This window comes from Oscarella lobularis, chromosome 4 (genome assembly GCF_947507565.1).
Source record: "Oscarella lobularis chromosome 4, ooOscLobu1.1, whole genome shotgun sequence".
Lineage (NCBI taxonomy): Eukaryota > Metazoa > Porifera > Homoscleromorpha > Homosclerophorida > Oscarellidae > Oscarella > Oscarella lobularis.
In genome coordinates, this window is record NC_089178.1 from 2,323,489 (window position 1) to 2,338,408 (window position 14,920).

Consider the following 14,920-nt stretch of genomic DNA (forward strand, 5'->3'; position numbering starts at 1 on the left):
AACAATACCGTTGTTTCAAATGACAACCGAAGTCGGCTCCCGTTCGCTTAGGGAGCCCGGCGTCTTCTTGCACCATTCATCAGCCGCGGCGTCGTTGTCGAACCCCGTCGAAACCGGGCCGCCGTCGTCGCGAGTCGAATCGAAGAACGACTCGAACGAAAGAAAGAGGCGTCGCAACGGAATTCGCCGCGAACAACGTGAGCGTCGCTCGTCGAGTGGCAAAGTTATTCTCATACGCACCACTTCAGCGTCGAAACGTCGAAAAGAACGCGACGACGACGACGAGCCGCCGCGACAGCGAATCGACACGAGCCTCCTAGACGCCGCCGTTCCCGAAATCGGAACCCGTTTCGACGTCTTGGAAAAAGTCGGCGAAGGTATGCGAAGGCGATCGAACGAGAAAACGAAGCCACGCTTTGCCGTCGATCGATAGGAACGTTCAGCTCCGTTTTCAAGGCGTCGACTCGCGGAAAACCCCAACGCTTGGTAGCTCTCAAGCACATCCTACCGACGAGTAGTCCAGCGCGAATAGCAAACGAGTTGCAATCGCTCCACGTGCTCGAGTACGAAACTGAGAATATTACGTACGGGGTACTTGTTTTTTTTAATTAATTAATTAATTCGAAATACAGAGCATACTATCCGATAATATTTTTACGGGGAGATGCGTGGGGGTGGTTCTCATATCTCGATATTCGCAGGGGAAAGCACAACGTCATCAAAATCGAGTCGAGCATTCGATATGAGGATCAAGTCGTTCTTGTTTTGCCTTATTTTCCTCACGTGAAAATTCAGGTGCGAATGAATTTGGGCGTGCCTATGGCATGGTGGACATCTGTTTTTCTTCCAAGGATTATATTGGTGATGTAACCTTTGAGGAGTGCTGTGACTACATGCAAGCGCTCTTCGCTGCTCTTCGGCACGTCCACTCCTATGCTATTGTGCACAGAGACGTGAAGCCGGGCAACTTTCTCTATAATCGTCAAGCGAAGGAGTAAGCGCTCGCTTCTCCCATCTCCAATGTCTTATTGGCATTCTCTAGATTTCGGCTCGTTGATTTTGGACTGGCTCACTTGGTGCCTGGAGTGGTGAAATCAAACGAAATAGGAGAAGGTTATATACCTATGTTGGAGGGTTCCAAATAGTCTTCTTACCGCTTTCGTGCTGCAGTGACGAATCACGATCCTCGTCAAAATGGCCTTAGACAAAGCCTTCGGCCTTTATCTTCTCCCTCCACTCGTCCAACGTCAACAGCTGCACGTCACAGTCATCAAAGAGCCCAACGTTCGACAACAACTCCGGCTTGGAGAGAGAGAAGCGTTCCTAGCGAATCTCGCCTGACGACGATGACGACAACTCGATCTAGGCACGCCAGCAGTGGAGACGCGCTCAGCCAGTTACCGGACGTGCGATTGTGTTCGGCACGTCACAAAATTAATGAGCTCTGCAATCAATGTTGCAGCCGGTGAGCAATTGGCTTGGAGAGCGGGAATCTGTGTCAATACCTTTCTCTTTTCTTTAGAGATCGTCAGAGTGCGGCAAGAGCGGGAACAACCGGTTTTAGAGCATTTGAAGTTCTGTTGAAATGTCCTCATCAGACAACAGGTACTGCTGCACTTCTATTGAATACTTTTCCTATTCTGTGATTCTATAGCTATTGATATCTGGTCGGCTGGCATTATTTTCCTGTGTCTCCTAACGGGTCATTACCCCTTTTTCAAAGGGCAAAATGATCTTGAGGCACTGGCCGGCGTCGTGGCCGTGTTTGGGACAAGTGCATGCACCAAAGCTGCGAAAGCCCAAGGTAAGCAATAGTAGTCAACGTCTAAATTAGACCAAAAAAAAGATAAACCTTCAATTCAGGAAAACAACTTACTTCAAATCCAAACTTAGAAGGCTTAGATCTCAAAGATCTGTGTTTTCAGCTGAGACACGGAAGCGACTACGTTAAAACTCGCTGCCAATGCAGCAAAAACGAACATAGGAAACCAAACGAAGTATGCTGGCTATGCGTTCCAGATAGCGCCTTCAACCTCCTGCTGCGCTGCCTGGACCTCAACCCGGCAACGCGAATTACCGCAGATGAAGCGCTAAAGCACGTCTTGTTTAGAAAGTCGTAAATTTATGACAGTCAGAGAGTTTATATTCCAACATTCCAACTCAAAACAAAGTCTCCACTGTACATAACAAAGGAGTTTGTGTTTAATAAAAAATATTTAGTGATTGAGAGGGGGGGGGATGCAAGACACACGTGGGGTTAGGTAGCAACAAACAGAATAACGATGATGAGGACGACTACGATTAGAGTAATGATTATGCAGCATTGCTTTTTATCTGAAACAAAGAGTGCCGTCAGCTTGGCTTCAAAAAGGGAACAATCTCAATCTCAAGCTTACCGTCTGCCATTTTAATGACTCGATCCACCGTTTTTCTTACTCCCGTTAGCTTCGACTGCGTGTTATCGAGGTCCTGGTCCAAATCATCCAACATGCTGGATTCCACGTGCAGTTTAGAAATGTGGGAGATCGAGAGCGCGCGCGGAGATAACTTACACTGCCTGGTCATCCAATTCATTGCCTATTTGCTCTCCCATCTGCTTTAGGACGCCAACACTTTGCCCAACCAATTCCAATTGCTCGTCCTGCTCTTTCATGACCGTCTGCGGATACATAGTCATAAATACATTGATTGAATTGTTAGTGATAGCCAGACCTGCTGCTGTTGGAATTGGTCTTCGATGAAGTCTTGGTTATTTCTCTCCAGTTCGTTATCGAGTCGCGCGTAGCGACCCTTTGAAGAAGACGCCGAAGCCGCTCCACCGTTTCCACCCATCAAGTCCTGTACAAACATAGATATACATTATGAAAACAAGTAAGGACAATAGTTACAAAGGTAGTGGACCGTCTAAAATAGAATGTACACATATCTATTAATACTATAAGCAGACGTCGTTTTCTTATAAGTTATAAGACAAAAGAGTTTTTAATTAAGCAAGGCGCGCCCTTTCCGCTCTGAGGGCCCCCATCGCTTCCTCACCTTTCTCTTGGTCTGTTCGACTTTCGATTTCGTCGCCGCGCTGTTCAAATCGTCGCGCACCGCCTTCACTTTCTGCTTCGTTTCGGTAACGAATGCCTTTCGCGTCGTGATTTCTCGCGCGTCGATGCGAAATTTCTCCGGATTGCGTTCGACGGCTCGTGAGGGCGGAAGTCAAGGGAAAAAATAGGAGAAAAAGGCACAATCGATTATTCAAAGGAGAAAGAAGAGGATATGAATCGTCTCTTCTAAGTCTTCGAGATCCCATTCGATGCTTTTGATGCCGTTCTTCAGCTCCTGCGTGACCCAGTCGTATTCCTGGCCGCCCGCCGTTGACGGATTCGCCAAAAGCTCTTTCCAGCGTTGGTAGAGGCCTTCCGCGTTTTTTATACTCTGGGTCACTTCGCTGCGCACGAGGGAAGGGGGCGTTAGAACGCGCCGTTGGAAGTGAAAAAGGGACCCCGCCCTGATCGCTCACTCTTTGACGACGAAGAAGGGATCCTCAAGCGACATTGTTTCGATTCGGGCGTCTTCTGGCCGGCGTCACATCCGTAATCTTCCTAAAAACCTTCCCTTTCCTTAGAATTTACCCCAAATGACGTCATGTGACGCAAATGACGTCAGGGGAATGGTATTGGCTGGCATTGGAACCGGAATGCACGTGATAACGTGTACCCCTGCACGAGACCTCACGAGACAAAAAATCGAACTTACTTAATCTTCTACTTACAGATTTTCTGTAGGACATTGAATTATTTTTGTTAGATAGCCTGAATATCTCTCTTCCACTCATCCAGTGTACTGTACAGTAGCTCTGTGGGGTCCTGTGGGCGGATCGGAAGGCGGAGCCGTACCTCCGGGAGCAAACGAGAGATGGAGGCTTCTTCCTCAACAACCGTCGTCGATCGTCCGTATCCATTCAAACGCCTAAGCTCTCCATTGACTTACAGCGTGCTCGACTCGGCCGACAGCCTCGACGCGAACGATTCCTCCTCCGAACGCGGCGCTGGTCACTTCTCCACATTCGGCCACCACCTCTTCTCGTTCGACGGTCGCCCGCAGTCGAACGTCGCCGCCGCTGCAATAGTCGACGACGAGGACGCTAGCGATATCGAATTCGACTATTCGCCTCAAACAACCCCTGTTGCCGCTGATAAACAACGGCTCAAGAACACGGGACTAACCGTTCTTCCTTTCTCGACGGACGCTGCAGCTTCGACGCCCGAAAAGCATCCGCAAACGCAGGCGGAAAGCGTTCGAGACTCGGGACTCTACTCACACTCTCCCTCCCACAGCGGAGAAGGAATCAATGGCGGAGGTACGTATGGGGTGGTGGGTGGGCTCGGGCTCCTAAAAAAAGAAGACGACTTCGGTTTAGAGAATGCCACGTATTACGTACAATCTCAACTGATGCGAGCCTATCCGGAAACGTCAACGATGACGACGTTTGGAAAGAGTCCTCCGAAAGACGGAGGAGGAGGAGGAGGAGCATCGACGGAAGGCCTCATCATAAGCCCAAGCGCCGTCTCGGTTCGAGTTGCCACGGATCACAGTCACACTTTGACGTCATCATCCGGGATGTTGGACGAAGATGTGACGGTCTCGATTCCGACGCCGATTGTAAAACCGCGGCGGCGTTCGGAGGCCATAATTCGGCGGGAGAGCGAATCGGCTCGACAGCATCACTATGAAACGTCGGTTTTTCCCTTTCCGTGTTGCGACATCGTGACTCGCGAGACGGCTCTTCAGATGTTCAGGTCGTCGCGCGTCGGATCGCCGACGAATTTTCGTCTCATCGGACGAGTGACAAAAATGAAAGCCGGCAGCATACACGAAGTCGAACTTCACAAGCCGCTCGCCGGAACGTACGGATTCTACATCACAAAAGGCGGCAGCCAATGGGATGCAAAGGCCGATGGCATCTACGTTTCAAAGTTCGACGGCGGTTATCCGGAAAAATTCTATTGCAACGTCCTTGGTGTCGGCGATAGAATATTGACCGTGAACGGGGTGAAAGTGAAGAAAAAGTCGCTCGATGACGTTTGCAATTTGATGAAAGGTGTCGATAAACTAACGCTGACCGTGCAACCGAGCTTGCTTCGTCCCCAGTGACAACGAACATGAACGTACCCTAGAATATTGAATATAGTCAGTACAGTATTGAGATACAAGGCAGCAAGTAGGCTGTCTGGTGGCGTCGGGCATATTTTTTGTAACAATTCACTTGCTCGGTATTTTATATATATCCGCCGTTCAATAAACAAGACACTACTAGTACTATATGAGCAGTAAACACCACTCCCTCGCTCTGTATGTATGTATGTATATATACATATAATCTATACGTATATATACATACTAAGTCATTTCAAGCCAGAGACTCGCTGTCTTATCTGCACTTGTGCTTGCAAAGCCTCGCCCGTCCGTGTGCCATTGGCACTGAATGACTTTTCCCTGGTGCTGCGCGACAATTGCGCTGGGACAACGGTCTTGAGAGCAATCGACGAGGCGTACCGTTGTGTCGTATGACCCCGTAAGAAGACGACTATTGCTGGGATGAAAGCGAACGCTTCTGCAGTCGTGCGAGTGCGGTTGAATGCGATGCAGAACGCTCGCGGCCATGCGAACGTCGCAAATTGCCACGAAGCCCTTTTCCATCCCAGCGGCGAGAAGATTTGCCGACGAATCGAGACAAACGGACAGCACCGGCGAATCGAGCGAGTACGACTGAACGACGCGACAATCGCGAACGTCCCACACTCGAACCGTCTTATCCAATGAAGCGGAAACGACGGACCGACGACTCGTCCACGGAAAGAGAGCGCAGACGGCGGCGCCGCCGTGGCCAGGAAGCGAGGAGACGAGTTGAACGGCGCGATAGTCGGAGACGCACACTTTGCCGTCGCCCGCTCCGGCGGACACCAAGTAGGAGTCGACGAACGTAACGTCTCTCACCGTCCCCGTGTGAAAATCCAGACAGGCCGACGGAGATTTGGACGAACAATGCATTTTATCAAACTCCATCAAATTGATTCTCTTGTCATTGGATCCCGTTGCGATGACGTCGTCATCAGGACTCCACGCAAGGCAGTAGATCGATCCTTGATGATAGCGCGTGCGTTTAAACAAGACCGTAGGCGAACTAGAGGAAAACACAGTAATCCCCCTCCCCCCCTGAGGGCGGGTTTACACAGAATCTTACGTCGCTGAAGGACTGGTTGCCGAATCGAAATGATGCGACGCGCACACTCGCAACGTGCTTGAATTCGAGCCGAGGCCAAAGAGCGAGCCGCAGTTGGAAAAGGCCACGGCGCGAATGGCTTGAACGTCGGCGATGCTAAACATTCTCTGATACCTTGGCGTCGTCGTCGTCGTCGTAGTCGTCGTAGTCGTCACGGTAACGTCCGTTGAAGACGAGATTCCGCTACACCTGCTAGATTCGATGCACGGCCTTAAAGGCTCAGGCTCATTGCGTTCCGTCACCGACGCAGGAAAACTCGGCATCGTTCGACTCGGTCTTCGATGGAACAAGGATCGAAGTTGCCTCGGCGTTGTCGGCCGCGGCAGAGACAGCATTAGTTCTTCTCGATCTGCATCGTTCCCGTTCATCCAACCACCGTCTACAGTGCAACTGAGCGACATAACGTTTCTCCTTCCTGTAGGTAGTCTAGTCATTTCCTCAGCCTCCCTCCTATTAGTTGATTCTTTGATCTGACGCGGTTCGGCTTTGTATCCATGCACGTTCTTCAGATGGGAAATCCAGCGAGGCAAATGTACGTCAACCAGGCGGTCGTCGTCGTCGTCGTCGTCGTCGTCGCCGTCGTCGTCGTCAAATAACCGTATTTCGCCGATATCAAGTTCTTCCTCTCCTTTTCCCTTCTCTAGACGTTTCGTGCACTTTTCGTAGAGACGCCCTCTGACGAGCAGCGACACGAGTCGTCGTCGCCCCGCCCCCTCTTTACGTCGTCGTTGCCGTCGCAACAAGGAACGCGCGAGGACGTCGAACAAGCGTAGGCGAGCGGCGGCGACGCGCCAGCGTTTGTACTTGGGATGACGCGAGAGCGACGAAAGGGCGAAGAGACGACGCAAATCGGCGACTTTTTCCGCGCCGCCGAGCCGTTCCAAGTCGGCGAGCAATTCGAGCGCCGCGTTCGCGTCGAAATCGTCGCCGTACTTCGCTTCTTTGTCGTGAATCGTTTCGAGAAGTTGCTGCTTTTTGATTTCGAACGCGCAAAGAGCGTGTTCGCCGTTCGGCAGGCTTTGGAGAGGCTCGATGAATTGGAGTAAGGAGGCCCATTCGCCGTCGAGTACGAGATCGCGAAGAAATGCCGAATCGGCGTCGAACGGCTCGATCGTCGTTCCGCTCTCCTTCTCCAGGCAGTGCATCGATTCGATGTAGTCGTTCTCGTGGAGAAAGGACAGGACTAGGCGGAGAACTTCGTCGCTTTTCACGGCAATCTCGGTCATGTGTGCCTACAGCTCAGTCGAGAGATTCGAGAGCACCGCGTGCGCGCGCGAGTGACGCTTTGAAAGCGGCGGGAAAACCAACACTAACCGGGCTCGAGCGTCTGCAGAACGTAAGACACACGTAAGATGTATTATTATGAATAGCACAAAACAAGCCGACGATACAGACAATTGCGTTTCCAACAGTATCTAATCTTGGGGGTGAAGCGAAAAAACCGTCTGTTCAGTTGTTTTGTTCCACTAAAAACATTCCAAATAAAAAAAAGGATCATATATCACAGCTTGAAACTCACGGTAAGAAGACACGTCTATTTCATCCGGCAATTCAGTGATATTGACTTCAAAGCGATTCTGAACTTCATTCAAGGTTCGCGCATCAGCCTCATCAGACACAAACGTAATGGCTAGACCCTTCGTACCAAAACGGCCAGCCCTGCCAACCTAGCAAGACACACAAAATCACGATACCATATGCGCAGGTTCCTAATGCATTACCCTGTGTAAATAAGTGTCCGTGTCATCGGGCATGTCATAGTTGAAGACAATATTCACTCTTTCAATATCCATGCCCCGACCAAAGAGATTCGTAGCCACTAGAATGCGCTTCTGAAAATCCTTGAACTGCTGATAGCGAGACAGCCTTAAAAATAAAAATAAAAATAGAACGAACTTGAAGCAAAAACAAAGAGTGAGAAAGTACCTTTCTTCCTGTTTCATGGCTCTGTGTATACCAATAGCAGGGAAATTCTGCTCTACCAGCAACGAAGCCAGAGCAATACAACGCTGAACTGTCTTGACAAAGATCACCACCTTGGTAATGATACAGAGTGTTAGGAGATCACATAAAGATGAACATTGACGGCTATTCTCACCTGGTTGAATTCTAGCACGTCCAACAAATCGAACAGTTTTCTATTCTTTTCATTGTCCTTCAGCTTGACGTAGTGTTGTTGGAGACCGTGAAGCGTCAGTTTTGTCTCATCATCAACGTAGATTTCCATAGGCTGGGGGGCGGGAAGAGAGAGAGAGACACACACGCATGATAGTCACCTAACCGAATACACGGTAGAGAGTCGCTCACGTCTTGCATGAATTTCTTGCACACCGGCCGAATTTCCTTGCACAGCGTCGCACTAAACATCATTACCTGTTTCTCGTGCGGAGTCATTCTAAATATCTCTTGCACATCGCGTCTCATGTCTATAGCCAACCAAATAAGATTATTATTATATACTCTCCTCCAGAGTTCATTTTCCTACCAAGAGCCTCCAGCATCTTGTCGCACTCGTCCAAGATAAAATGCTTGATGTGTTTCAGATTGAGCATCTTTTTCTGAGCGAGAGCGAGCATCCTCCCCGGCGTGCCCACGACGATGTGCGGGCAATTGGTGCGAAGCGTCTGCTCGTCCTTCTGAATGTTGATCCCGCCGAAGAAGACGGCCATCTTCAGACTGGGCATGTACTTGGAAAAACGATCGTATTCTTTTTTGATTTGATAGGCCAATTCGCGCGTGTGACACATGACGAGCACGCTGACTTGACCGTCGACCGGTTCCAGTTGCTGAAGCGTCGCCAAAACGAAGACGGCCGTCTTGCCCATGCCGCTTTTCGCTTGACACAGAACGTCCATGCCAAGGACGGCTTGGGGAATGCATTCGTGCTGAACTGTAGGAAAGAGAACAGAGAGGGGAGGGGGGCCCCCTTACTTTTTTGCGATTAAGAGTCATTCTTTGTACCTTCGGAGGGATGTTCAAAGCCGCAGTCGACGATCGCGCGCAATAGTTCGGGTTTGAGAAGGAAGTCGCGGAAGCCAGAGCTGTGGATGCTCACGTACGTTCCTTTCACGTCCTTCTTCGCCTCGGTGGCGGTCTCCGTTGGCTGATCGTGCTCCTCTTCGTCGTAGTCGAGCAGTTCGTGTTCGGCCTCGACATCGTTTCCGTCTTCGGCCATTTTCTTATGGTTGATCTGCCGTTGAACAAGAAACGGTCACTTCACGAGCCGAGCGGAATCTTGTCGCTGACGCCATGATGAGCGAATCGATGTTCGGCTCGACTGGCGACGGATTATTTGGATGAGGAGGGATAGAGAAATCACCTTTGTTTTTGAGCTTGGGCAACGGCTGTGCTGCGCATGCGCAGTGTCAACCTACTGTACCTCTCAATCATTGAATGGCCGATTTTTCGACGAGAAAAGCGACGCTTCTTGGTCGTAGCGATCACAGCAGAAAGGGAGCCATAGACGAGTCGATTGCACCACTTGTGGACCTCCTCAATGCATCTCCGGCCTACTGCACCACAAGTTCTTGCTCGGGACGAACAACCGTTTTCGTTAGCGAACAGGCAAAGAACCCCTACCTTTCTAGCTGTACCGCGTTCTCAGATCGACACCTCTAGACTTTAGACGATGCGTGGGAAAAGGCAAAAGGCGGCCGATGGTGCTATACAACTCATTCTGCCGCAAACGCTTACGATCTCGTAAAAATTCGAACGAGCCAGACGACCGATCGATTTGTGCGTGCAGATCGAATCGCTTCGAAGCGTTCTCGCCCCGACAGCGACGCGTGTCAGCGCCGTTTTCAAATTCGAGCCGTTCGTGCTTCACGTCGAGACGAGGTCAATTGCTGATGCGCAGTCTCTGGTAGATATATTATGGCGAGCAGGTCTCCGGACGAAAGAGATGTTTCTTCTTCTTCTAGCTTCGCGGAGCAATGGCAGCAGGATGCAGAAATTCCGGGATGACTATAAGCAAAAATGGCAAAATTATTACAGTAACCTAAACCCTAAATAATTAATTAATTAATTAATTAATTAATTATCTAACTTTACACAGGCTGTGAGGAATACGCTGACACTTGAAGTTCCTTTGGTAGATCACGGAGTATTGCTGGTCACTGATGAGGTGAGCCTGCATCCACCACGATAAAACCAAAATCGCATAGCAGTACAGTTCAAAAGTTTTGGGCTCCTCAGCATTATTGCCCTATTTTTACTGTAGCTGAAACGCCCAATAACGTAGAGTAAAAGATCATTTCAGTGGCCAGAGAGTGATGGTAGCCTTCCCTGCTGGTCAGTGTTTTTCCAGAACTTTTGAACGGTACTGTATATTGTACAGTAGACACAGATACTTTTAGTGCACCCTGTAGTCACTATCTGTATCTGCATACGTCTAAGCATTAGCACTGTTTTAGTATATTCACCATCTGGTCAAAGTGTCCAATGACAAGATGAAAGAAAACAACAGGCGAATAGCAAGGTGAATTTTTAATTAATATAATGGCATGTGCACGATAAAAGACTATTTTTTTTGCAAAACTAAGGTTCTACGACTTTGCGAAGGCGCTTCCTTTACTAAGTCAAAAGGAAGCCGCTCAAAAAATTAGTTCCAGAAAGCGAGAAAAGAGCAATAAAGAGAAAATAAAGAAAAGCGACACAAATGCCACTGTTGATGAGATAGACTTAGACTTAGACTTACTGTGGTCTGCTACTACTTAAAAATAGCGTAGCAGCCTTCGTCGCAAACTGTCGTATAGCGTAAATAAAGCAATACTCTAATAGCAACTTACCGTCCAAGAGATATTGACAATCTCTCTGGTCAAAGCTTCGTAACGTGGCAGAGTCCGGCAGTCATAGATCGTTGATTCAGACGGCACTGCTTCATACCCCACATAATGTCCTTGACAGTGAGAACGGGCCCTGTCACAACTCTGCTGCTCCTTACGTAAGAAGACGGACGCTTGAGCTCGTCGACTGCGGAGGTATGAAAATGCGTTTTCGCGGATTGACGCTGCCGCACGTGAATAGGAAGGGGCCTTGCTCTGTACTCCGGCGGCGGCACACGTGGCACATGACTCAGAATCGAGTAGCAACTTCTCAACACGGAAGCCGACGCCGGTTCAGACGCAGCACGCGGTCGAAAGCCGGTAACGGATTGATGTCGAGACGTTTTGTGCAATTTTAAGCCGAGAGGGGGAGTAGGCGTAAAAACGCCAAACGGTTCTTTCTCTGGTCTTCTACTGCTGTTAAAATTATTTCTAAGGCGAGACATCATAAAAGCATCAGGCGTGAAGAATATTCTTACCTTGATTTGCATCTCTGTTGAGGCAAGCACGTCACGCTCACAGTCATTGTCACGTCGTCTCCCTCGCCGCTACCACCACTAGCAGTGGTATCCACTTCGCCTCGGCGAAGTTGCCTACGACGCCAGTCCCTCGTTGGATTTCTGTCGGCGACTTGACTCGACTTCAATTCCCTTCGCTTCAGCTCCGACGAAGACGTTCGACTCTTCTTCTTCGCAGTGTACGCACGCGTTTTGGGTCGCTGACTGCTTCCCGGGCTCTTATCCGGTCGATCCAACGAAGCTGAACGCACGCGCGACGAGCCTCTTCGTCGCGACGACGATCGACGAAGCGAGGCGCTGCGAGGTCGAGACCGAGACCTGATTAGCGTTGATGTTCCTTCATTTGACGACGACGGAGACGAAAGGACGCCGCTACTGCTCTGAAGTCTCATCGACGATCGAACGCCCCTTCCAAACCGTCCTATAAACGCACGAAAAATTTGAATTTTGTGCCAGCCCCCACACAGTCTTTCGTTACCAGATAGACCTGATCCTGACGTCAAATTGGCTTTGGCCGGAAAAACTACCAACATAATTTAATTAATCAATTAAATGTTCCATCATGTCACTAACAGTCGCGTCCAGTTCGTTTCTTAGCCGGTGCACTTTCACTCCGTCCCTCACTCGTTAGAGCGCAAACCTTTGCAATTAAATTAAATTAATTAATTAAATAATTAATTACGTAAGTGAAAATTCTGTCCCGTACCGTGAAGACGTACTCCGTGTCTGGCGTGAGTCGCTTGCATTTGTACTGCATGTTGGTTCCCGTGTAGACGACTCGACCGTCGACTTTCAATTCATACTTTCGAATTTGACCCAACGGCTGAGGCGGCGGAAGAAACGTGACGAATATCTCGTGTCGACCGAGAACCGTCAACTGGGGTTTCGGAGGGCAGTGATCACCTAGAAACAAATTCAAAACCCCAAAGTGCAGCGTGACTTCAAACGACCACCTGCCGCCAGTGGACCTCCGTAGATAACAGAAGGGTCACCGTAGCCATTTGATGTTATAGCCATAACCTTAATTAAGAAAACAATTATTACCCCTCTTTTACCGTAGGATTATTTACTTCAAATTTGTGTCGGCTGCTCGGTTGTAAGCCCGAAATAATGCAGGATTGTCGACTGGCTCTCGTGCAGTGTACTTGCGTGCCTAAATTATTGTGATGAAAATGAGCACTTACTCTTCTGTTCACTTCTTACCATCTTGGGATATTGTGTAGCCTTTGAGTGTGCCGTTTACTACTTGCGGCTGCTGCCAGGCAAGTCGGACCTGAGTTTGAGTTTGACCGGCAATGACTAAACACTGCGGTGCCGTGGGAACTGAAAAATGCGTAATAATCATTTTGCTAGTACTTTGGATGTGAATGAATAAAATTACGGTTTTCTGCTGTCACGACTGATGCCTCTTCACTGAATTGACTATAACTGCATCCGTTGAAATAGCGCAGTTTGAACGAGTATTTTGCATTGGGTAACAAAGACGACACAGTATATTGGCACTCCGAACCACTATATACTGTCTCATTCCCTATAAAATAGCTCAAAGCTAGTATACACTCATTGGAGTTTCCTTCTTTTATATTCCTTACCCTTTCGAAGCTCATACGTTATCGGAAGATGCGATGCGAGAGGAGGCCACGAAGATTCAACGCAATAAGAACCGTCCACTAAAACGAATTAGTAAATCGTAAAAGACAAAAAAGAAACAAGCTATTCATCAATCGAACCAGACAGAGTTGGAGGAGGTGGACGACGCAGATCTTCTAATAGTTGAAGAATCAATTCCACTTCTGCTTTGACTTCCTCGGCGATGCCGACATTCTCCGCGGCAATCTACAGGAAAACAAAAAAAAAGTTGACTATGACGTCCTCCACAGTATTTAGACTTTCACCTTCAATTGCTCCATCGCTTGAGAATTTTTCTTAAGCATTTTACGCATAGTAGGATTATTAGCAAGAGCGTAAAGTGCCCTGAGCAGAAGAAGAAGAAGAAGAGTTTTCTTTTCATTTTTAATACTCAAATGTAAATGTCGTTTTCTCTTACAATGCTGAAAACCAGGCGGCTTCTGCGTCATTGCCCGTCAGTAAGCAAGATATGTCAACGAATAGCTTATTGATATTTGAAAGTTTTGGCATCAGTTTTTGGCCCTCGTTTGAAGCGAGAGCGCAACTCAGTCCATAGGCAGCGTTCCGCTTTGCGCCCTCGTTTTGACACGAGAGCATTCCTCTCAAATTATCCAACTATAAAAACAAACAAAACCGGTACTCGTAATATTTCAAATTCGAACACGATAAAAAATCAAACCATTTTTAGCGATTCAGGCAAACTAAATAGACTATTTCTCATGGACTCGATTTCACAGAAGTGACCCAACGCAAACGCAGCATTCATGCCATTTCCTGAGCAAAAAAAAAGAATAGCCATTCAAGACCAAAAAAAAGACTCAGCACCAACCGAGACAAGAACTGCCCAACGACTCGATCAGATTTTTCACAAGCAACGGCCACATGCTGTGACCAACGAGAACTTTGCATCCAGCCGCACAAAAGCTCAACCTCAAAGAAAGATATTGCAACGTAGGCACATTGAATAGTAGGCGCGACAATATAACACCTCGCTATAATCAAAGCCGAATTGCTGGAAATCCACGAATGCTGAGACGTTAGCAAAGATCCCAGCTGATCCAACATGAAATCGAGAGTCGTCTTCACGCTCACCACCCACTGTCGTCCCGCCTCTGTCTCCAACTAAAAATTAATTTAATTAATTTTTTAATTAATTAATTAAACTATTTAACTGCGACGTTTCGCCTTACGAGTGTGCCTATAGTTCCTGCTGCGTTCATAACTACTTCTTCTTCGCCGGGCGACGCGGCGGTGAGAAGCGATGCGAGATTCTCGAGAATTCGATTTCCTGACGCTGCTGCTAGTCCGTGCGGGGGAAGGAGTCGATGCTGGCCCAATTCTGTCTCGAGTAGAGATCCGATCACAAAGGAGGCGTTCCCGCTCACCCTGGGGAGACTCTGCTTCGAATATCGAGCTTAGTGGTCTTTTTTTCACTTGCCTCGTCTCCTTCCAGCTTAGAATGTCGAGTAGGGTCTGGAGGACTTTGTTCGACTGAGACCAAGACAGGATTCGATGGATGAAGTCGTCTTTTTGGATCGTTAGCGCGTCTACGAGACACACAAGCGCGGTAGGAATGGTTGAAGACGTTTCGCTGTTTGAAAGAATGCTCAGGCATTCTTCCAGCTCCATCGGAGACTGCTGTACGATCGAGGGAGTGATCGAGGGCGTGCTAGGAC

The 14,920-nt window shown here is 48.6% G+C and overlaps 7 protein-coding genes across 7 annotated transcripts; 3 read left to right on the forward strand and 4 right to left on the reverse strand.

The window, feature by feature from the left end:
* Nucleotides 1–9: 9 nt before the first annotated feature.
* Nucleotides 10–2,233, forward strand: LOC136185676 (cell division cycle 7-related protein kinase-like). The gene is made up of 10 exons (XM_065972846.1): nt 10–197; nt 249–377; nt 434–563; nt 702–795; nt 852–994; nt 1,043–1,113; nt 1,171–1,465; nt 1,523–1,605; nt 1,655–1,804; nt 1,864–2,233. The coding sequence occupies exons 1-10, from the start codon at nt 20–22 to the stop codon at nt 2,118–2,120; spliced, it is 1,530 nt and encodes a 509-aa protein (XP_065828918.1). The 5' UTR covers nt 10–19; the 3' UTR covers nt 2,121–2,233.
* Nucleotides 2,122–3,670, reverse strand: LOC136185688 (syntaxin-6-like). Its single transcript, XM_065972861.1, has 7 exons — nt 3,512–3,670; nt 3,270–3,439; nt 3,037–3,194; nt 2,713–2,838; nt 2,553–2,659; nt 2,397–2,491; nt 2,122–2,334 (listed from the first exon to the last, which is right to left on the reverse strand). Exons 1-7 carry the CDS (start codon nt 3,544–3,546, stop codon nt 2,258–2,260), a joined length of 768 nt encoding a protein of 255 aa, XP_065828933.1. The 5' UTR covers nt 3,547–3,670; the 3' UTR covers nt 2,122–2,257.
* On the forward strand, nt 3,021–5,310 carry LOC136185682 (uncharacterized). Its single transcript, XM_065972854.1, has 2 exons — nt 3,021–4,351; nt 4,412–5,310. Exons 1-2 carry the CDS (start codon nt 3,907–3,909, stop codon nt 5,143–5,145), a joined length of 1,179 nt encoding a protein of 392 aa, XP_065828926.1. The 5' UTR covers nt 3,021–3,906; the 3' UTR covers nt 5,146–5,310.
* LOC136185675 (WD repeat-containing protein 47-like) lies at nt 5,262–7,526 on the reverse strand. The gene is made up of 2 exons (XM_065972845.1): nt 6,236–7,526; nt 5,262–6,175 (listed from the first exon to the last, which is right to left on the reverse strand). Exons 1-2 carry the CDS (start codon nt 7,498–7,500, stop codon nt 5,392–5,394), a joined length of 2,049 nt encoding a protein of 682 aa, XP_065828917.1. The 5' UTR covers nt 7,501–7,526; the 3' UTR covers nt 5,262–5,391.
* Nucleotides 7,527–7,611: 85 nt separating this feature from the next.
* On the reverse strand, nt 7,612–9,628 carry LOC136185679 (spliceosome RNA helicase Ddx39b). Its single transcript, XM_065972851.1, has 9 exons — nt 9,594–9,628; nt 9,236–9,464; nt 8,760–9,164; nt 8,582–8,700; nt 8,373–8,504; nt 8,201–8,310; nt 7,996–8,140; nt 7,794–7,941; nt 7,612–7,740 (listed from the first exon to the last, which is right to left on the reverse strand). Exons 2-9 carry the CDS (start codon nt 9,447–9,449, stop codon nt 7,724–7,726), a joined length of 1,290 nt encoding a protein of 429 aa, XP_065828923.1. The 5' UTR covers nt 9,450–9,464; nt 9,594–9,628; the 3' UTR covers nt 7,612–7,723.
* Nucleotides 9,629–9,652: 24 nt separating this feature from the next.
* Nucleotides 9,653–11,046, forward strand: LOC136185689 (tRNA wybutosine-synthesizing protein 3 homolog). Its single transcript, XM_065972863.1, has 7 exons — nt 9,653–9,838; nt 9,893–9,973; nt 10,020–10,136; nt 10,195–10,266; nt 10,329–10,397; nt 10,687–10,751; nt 10,816–11,046. The coding sequence occupies exons 1-7, from the start codon at nt 9,668–9,670 to the stop codon at nt 10,988–10,990; spliced, it is 750 nt and encodes a 249-aa protein (XP_065828935.1). The 5' UTR covers nt 9,653–9,667; the 3' UTR covers nt 10,991–11,046.
* LOC136185672 (uncharacterized) lies at nt 10,752–14,885 on the reverse strand. Its single transcript, XM_065972841.1, has 18 exons — nt 14,683–14,885; nt 14,435–14,630; nt 14,233–14,366; nt 14,074–14,174; nt 13,924–14,018; nt 13,663–13,859; nt 13,511–13,589; nt 13,346–13,451; nt 13,208–13,285; nt 12,997–13,146; nt 12,819–12,938; nt 12,686–12,768; nt 12,569–12,635; nt 12,322–12,518; nt 12,189–12,255; nt 12,094–12,138; nt 11,577–12,036; nt 10,752–11,529 (listed from the first exon to the last, which is right to left on the reverse strand). The coding sequence occupies exons 1-18, from the start codon at nt 14,871–14,873 to the stop codon at nt 11,091–11,093; spliced, it is 2,805 nt and encodes a 934-aa protein (XP_065828913.1). The 5' UTR covers nt 14,874–14,885; the 3' UTR covers nt 10,752–11,090.
* Between the last annotated feature and the right edge of the window lie 35 nt (nt 14,886–14,920).